At 38.9% G+C, this 7,105-nt stretch overlaps 1 protein-coding gene across 3 annotated transcripts in view; it reads left to right on the forward strand.

The window, feature by feature from the left end:
- Positions 1 to 7,105, forward strand: part of cdh22 (cadherin 22) — a 187,087-nt gene that overhangs the window by 142,921 nt on the left and 37,061 nt on the right. For all 3 annotated transcript variants that reach the window (XM_032513322.1, XM_032513321.1, XM_032513323.1), the window contains one exon: positions 1,505 to 1,641. In XM_032513322.1, the coding sequence (XP_032369213.1) occupies positions 1,505 to 1,641 (137 nt within the window). The remainder of the gene's footprint in view (positions 1 to 1,504; positions 1,642 to 7,105) is intronic.

The following is a 7,105-nucleotide window of genomic DNA, read 5'->3' on the forward strand; positions in this document are numbered from 1 at the left end:
GTTAGGTTTAGGGTCTAGTTCAAAGGACATAAATACTACTTTGCCTATGTTGGAAATGTGGAAGACCATCTGTAAAGCAGCCAAGGGATTCCTTGTGATGCAGGCAGATTGTTTTGGAAGCTTTTTGATTCTGTTTATGCGAAAAAGGATTGTTAAGAGACTAAAAACATGGTGATGAGGTTCCCCCACTCCCCTTCCACAAAAACTGCCATGTACTGGAAACCTAAGGATCCGTTTTTGTTTACTTTTGAGTAATAGTGATTGTAGGCATGTGGGGGGACAATGCTGGCCAAAACCAATTAAGAGTTGATGTTGATGGTTTTTTTCAGAAAAAGACAACTCAAACAAGAGTGTGCATCACAATTCGAGTTTTGGTAAAGGAAAGAGAAATCTTTATGTATCATAAATGTTCTGTATTGCAGCCAAATCTAAATGGGATGGATGCTAATTTTAGAAATAACAGGGCTGTACACTGACTGATGCACGTACACAGTGCATGTAGGTTGTAAGTGTGTAACCTCGTTTCAGTAGCTTTAACACTGAGTGGTTCATCATCATGCTGCAAGAGTTGATTTTCATGTGAACAGGCACCATCTCAAACATAGATTATTTTAAGGGCATTTTATCCAAAGCTAGTCCTGACTAAACCGTGAACAAAATATTTGCCCTACTGGAATTAATAATCAAAATCAGTTACATATATTGACATTTGCTGACATGAATGAAATATGAATGCAAAATGCTATTTTAAAATAGTATGAGCACAAACCAATTTAATCCATGTCTCTATACCACATCAGTTTAGCAAATGGTTCTCTTGACATGTTGTGATAATAGCTACAAGATCTGACAGTCATTCAAGTGTGACTGCTGACTCTAGTTTGCCATGGGGACTATGTCTTCAGGTCAGTCAGTATGCTGGCTAGCATGGTTGTTAGAGAGGCCTTAAGAGTTTCTAATGCCCATGGTACTATATGATGGTTTATGTGGGCATGAGTAAGCCAGCCAGCTGTGTGTGTGGTGGGGGAGAGGAAATAAGAACAAAGAAACCTTTCAGCGGATTTTTGTTGACTCACCAATCTTTACAGAGCACCAAGTACCCCAAGAAGTAAAGATGTATTTGTGGTTTTTCTTGAGTGCACAATGAAAATTTAATGACTAGTTTTTACTCTAAATAGGCAAGAAAGAGTTACTATATGGCTGCCTGCAGAAAAGACACTATTAGAGTCACAGGACAAGTCTCTAGTAAATGCCTCTAAAATATTACTTGAAATTACTTAGGCCCTGATTCCTTCTGTATGAGCTGTTATTATTTATTGCAGCCCAAAGTCAACTCAAGTTCTTGTTTAGCTCTTAAAAAACAACAATGAATAACTTAATTAAATTACTGAAACACTAAGATTTCTCAATAATTATTGTCTCTCTCTTCTTCCTCTCACTTACGGCAATGCTTTTCTTCTCTTCTCGCATCTATGTCTTGTTTTTTTTGTGTCTATTGTTACAGGTTCTCCATCGATCGGACCACAGACCAGGAGATGATCTTCCATATTGATCCTGATTCGGGTGCCATCACACTGGGAAAGATTTTGGACAGAGAAACCGCTGGCTGGCACAATATCACTGTGAGGGCTGTAGAAGCAGGTACATTGCTTCCCATTTTAAACTGCGCTTATCACGCATACAATTTGTACATTATATAGTAACTTTTTCACCTTGCCAAACATTCTAAAAAAAGTGGTGACACCGTTGTGTAAAATCCAGTTCAACAGGTACAAATAATTAACTTAACAATTAACAATTTGAGCCAAAATTAGTTGTTTAAAATTGTCACTGTGCAAGACTTTTTTTAGATTTTAAATCAATCTCGAAAAACTCTTGTTTTCTTTGGTGGCACCTATGGCAATGACCAATAATTGCAGGTGTGTTTTTGGAACTTATGTCCTTGAAAACCAAACAGTACGCCATTTTACACACAAGTGAGTTAAAGAGCGAGTCTGATGTTAGCTCCGCCTGCCCTCTCTGGCACACCAACCGCTGCTGGGTAACATGTCACTAGCGGGCCATAGGCTCAATCACCATTGTGTTACCTCATTTAGCAATAGATAGAAATTCAAATCACTGTCTTTTAAAGTATTGCTCTAAAGAAATACTTTACAAAATTGCTCACTTAGTGTTGCCTTGGATTTGTGAACAAAACTTTGTTTTTGTTGCATGCCACCACGGTGAACATGGAATCCAATGCAGCATCAAGTTTACACCAATATAGTCTATATCAACAGCGTTTAATTTCCGGGATCGGTCTGATGCTGCCGGATGTCCGTTACCTTCCTCTTTCTTTGTGTTGGCATTTTAAACTCCGGTGGATTCCTGAGGACTATGGTTAACTGCTCCTCAGATCTCTGCAGGGTAAATCCAGACAGCTGTTCTGCACGACTAAAACAACTTTTGAATGTATATGTGTTAACCAAAACAAGTTCCTTTCAGAGTGGCTCTGTCCGGCGCTTAGTGCCACCCAAGACCATTGTAATTGGTTTTAAAAGAAATGCCAATAAACCAAATAACATTTTTTCCCATCCTGGAATGCTGAGTGGACCAGTCAGACCCTCCTTCACAGCGCTGTGGAGGAAGGTCTAGCAGTGCGGGACTAACACCAATATAACAAGCAATGAAATGAACAAACAATAAAATTCAACTTTATAATCTTTTGCAATTACAGCTGATCTCGCGGCCATGTACTGCTCCTTCTCATATCTGAGGAAAAACAAAATAAACAATAACTCAACTTAGATAAGGGGCAACTAAAACTGCTATAAAAAGAACACATTTTTTTTAAGCAGTTCAGGAAAGTTATATAATACAAGAAAGTTAAAAATGCTCAGCTGAGGCTTTGTGTACTGCCAGTGCCTGCAGTGATGGCGAATGTGCAAGTTGAATTAGCTCTCCAACATTTGTCGACTCCCACCAGGGGTGATAAGGGGTGACAGACGTCCTCAAACTGCTGTGATTATTAGCTGCCAAAGCTTTTGGCACATTTTTAGCAGAAGAGTGTTGTAGCTTTTAGCTTTGAGAAAAAAAGAGAATGAGTAAGTAATATGATAGAGTACTTTAATAGTCGTAAGATTTTGACTCATTGCCTTATCCTTGAAGAGCACCTGATTTTTTTACTTCAACATCACCATACACCAAGTTTATTGACCCAGTGTCGCCCTCCTTATTTTTTCCTCAGGTGTAAGATTTTGTTTTTAACAATTTTTCATCATCTGCGAACAAGACACAGTACGTGTCATGGGACGGAAAATATAAATGCCAACATCAGTAACTCTAAGTAGACAAAATGAACAATATTCTGCTCTTAATGCACCCTCCACTATCTGAAACTCTCTCCCGGAGAATCTGTGATGCTACATCTATGGACATCTTAAGAAAAACTCCTGAAAACCCACCTGTTCACAACAAGGGCAGGCATGAGGGCTAAAATGCATCTATTTACCCTGCTGCTGTGAATTATGAAAAGCATTATATGCTTATATATGAGTGCTGACCACTTCATGAGCCAGTATGATTTTTTTGGTGCATTTGGTCAGATGGAGTCTAGCACGCCAGTTCTTTTGTTCCACTAAACCCTGTTATCCCCAGCAAACATTAATACCAATATTTTACTTTTATTGTTACTGGAATTCCTTTTGCGTAAGATGTAGTTTTACATAATGTTTTGTATTGGTCATGATTGAAAATATTGTTAACAAACATTACTAATTTAAACACAACTTTTACATCCTTACAAAACAGTAAGATCAATTTCTTGTTTTCAGTACTTCGTTCTGAATTCTGGTGGCTGGGCTGCCTTTTTTAACTTTTAGGTCACAAATATTTACTCATATATTGTTCAGCCTCATACATAAGCTCTTCAGCTTGAAACCTGCAATTAGCTGGTTTTTGTATAATCTGCCAACCCATCAAGGACATCGTAGTCCTCAGTCGTAACCATCAGCATCATCTCTTTGGTGCCAGGTGTAAAATATAGTAATTTTATCATTTGTCTTAGAGCTGACAAACATTGCTGAAAATGAAGGGAGAGCTTACATTTTTTCATCTCATTGGGTCCTTTTATCATAGCAAAGAAAATGAAGAATGTAATAACTTGGGGGAGCTGGGAAGTTATTACTGTACCATTAGAAGTAAACCTAAAAAAAGGAGGTCTGGTATTCCCCACTTTTTCAATCTCATACAAATGAAGTGATTTTGGGATTGCAGTGGAAGGAGAGGAGATTGCATTCTGCAGCTGCTTGCTATACACAGAAGGAGGAAGGGAAACAATGCACATAAACAAGGCTGATTTTAAAATATCTTCATATTTGTTCCTCTCTCATATAGCCTCAGACAGTGATTATTCCAATAATCAATACAGCCTAAACTGAACAGTAAGCAGTCTCACCCAGCAGAAACATTAGGACAAAATTAGACTTTCAGAGTTTTTTTTCCGAGCTGTAATTCCCTGAGCAATTTGGGCGCTTTTGTGCTCTGCTTCTTTGTGCTTGGCATTATGTCATAGGCACATTTTAATGTTAATTAAACATTTAAAGCGGCCCTTACCCTCCCAATATCAGACATAAACACATGCCTGCATTTGATAGATAAAGCCTCTCACATTGCCTTTCATGGAAGCATCCGGACAGATGGAGTCAGTGGTCAACGGCATCAGAATTCCCATCCAGAATGTTTCTTTATCACCAGTTAGCTCACAGAGTCTTAGGAGGTGTAGACACGCAGACAGGGGACAAGAAGTTAAAAAAAGGAGACATAGAAAGCAAAAACGGCCACAGGAGAGATGGAAATAGAGGGGGGACTTGTGAAGCAGCTCGAGAGAGTATGTTGAGAAAGGACTTCATTTTCTCCATAATAATTTTGTCTTTTTTTTCTTGGGTCCCTCGGCTCATTAAGGCTGGAGAGCCACAAGGTCAACATATCTGAAGACACTGTTAAAACTAGAGTTTTGTGGCGCAACCCTTAATTATTTCCCCAGTCCTTTACTGACCTTTGAACTATTGCATTGCTACTGAATTCTGGACAAGTGACAACAGCTTATGACAATGCCAGGAGTTTGTGCCTGAGGATTAACCCCGGCTACAAAACTGCAGCAATTACACTCAGGGCCCTATTTTAACGATCTAAGCGCATGGCGGGAAGCTCATGGCGCAGGTGCGTTTAGGGCGTGTCCAAATCCACTTTTGCTAGTTTGATGGTGGAAAAAAGTGTCTGTGCGCCGGGCACATGGTTCAAAAGGGTTGTACTTTGTGTCTTCCTTAATCATAGGTGTGTTTTGGGCGTAACATGCAATAAACCAATCAGAGCGTCATCACAATAATTCCTGTGTTTCACCTTTGTGAGACAAAAAAAGTGACTGGTAAAAAGCAGGTGGTCAAAAAAGTTAACTTTAGGCCTTGGCCGTGTGCAAGATACGGCCTTAAATGTCAATTACCACACATGTCTGTGCACTAAGTCAAGATGTTTTTCGTTTAAGTATGAGTAGAATGCATGTGGATGACACCCAACCAATCAAACACAAGTATACATGTCTTTAAATTCACCCAATTAAACGTAGCAACCATGAGCACCTCTTCCTGCAGACAATTGTCACCGAGGAAACCACCTCTTTTCTGAATGTGACTTGTCTCCCTGCCAGAGAACACAGAACTCCCTGAGTACAGGAGTATTTTAACTGCACTGTCGCTAGCCAAGGTACTCGTACTTCCTGACAGTGTTCTCCATAAAAACATATCAGGGTAAGTTAGAGTGACACATAATTTTCGAGAACTGATAGCAAGTATGATATCTCCTTGCAAAGCTGCTTTTTTGCCCAGACAGGTAGGTTCGGGAAAAAGAGCATCACCCTGAGGAAATATACCAAAGTAGCTGGAAAGTCTTTATCTCTTGCACTATCAGAGACATTTTGTACAGCATAACTTTTCCCACCTGCTGTCTGGCAAACAAGTGCATGCTGTTTTGACTCCAAATGAGTCACATACTTGTTGCAACATTGTGAAGGGAGGTAAGTGTCACTTTTCAATCACATTTGTAAAATGCAAAAGAAAATGGATCTAAAGAGGAAAGGGGGGGAGGGGGTAGAGTAAAATAGGTTGTTCTCATTAAACTGGGAGTCATAATGAGATGACATTTGGTAAAGTTAGTTTTTTGACAAGGAATGCACCACAGAGCTCTGCTTGGATGAATGAGATGCTATTGTAGTTCAAAGCACATCCGTCAACAAGGATAGGGAGACATAATAATATGTAATCAGGGACCAGAGGCTGTGGCCTGGGTGATGTATACTGCTAGTTTGTCTTGTCTTGTCTAATTACTTACATGTCCTTACTATCAGTGTTGTAGAGAAGAAGAACATTGTGAATACTCAAACGGTTGTTTGATGTGTATTGTTTTTCTGCATTTGCTAGGTTGACATTTACATGTCAATTAGTTGTCATTCATAGTATATAGAGTGCTTGTGGGAAAAGTCTAGCGGTCAAGGCCACAGAGTTGCTCACTTGCATTGTATTAGTCTCTGAATATTGTAAAGAGGAATGATTACATAGACATCAAGGTTATGTAAATGTTGTTTGTTGTGTATTGATGTGCTTTGAAGAGTACCAGTCTTCACTGGGATAAATATCAAGGGAACTTTTTGTTTGGTTGATTTTTCATCTCTGCATTCATGACTCAAACTCCACTCAGTGTTTTTGATGAGACTTGATGTATTCACCACCGGAGTGCAACATATTCATAATTGCATTGTTGCACTGATTACCATTGCATATTTGATTGTTAAAAAACTTTGATTGGTGAAATTGTGCATCTTTTCCTGTGTGTCGCAGTGTAATACCTTCAAGATTATTGCTGTTAGTTAAAGGTGACATGCTGATTTACTCATCTAAATAATAGCATTATATTTCAAAAACATGTGAGGAATATTTTGTCCACCATAAAAAAGAAGCTAAAGTTGCCAATAAGGTAAAACAATGAAGTGACATGTAAGGGTACATTTGAATTAAATGCAGATACTTTGAATTATTGGAACTGACAAATTAAATTGTGTGTGTGTGTGTGTGTG

Source organism: Etheostoma spectabile, chromosome 4 (assembly GCF_008692095.1).
Source record: "Etheostoma spectabile isolate EspeVRDwgs_2016 chromosome 4, UIUC_Espe_1.0, whole genome shotgun sequence".
NCBI lineage: Eukaryota > Metazoa > Chordata > Actinopteri > Perciformes > Percidae > Etheostoma > Etheostoma spectabile.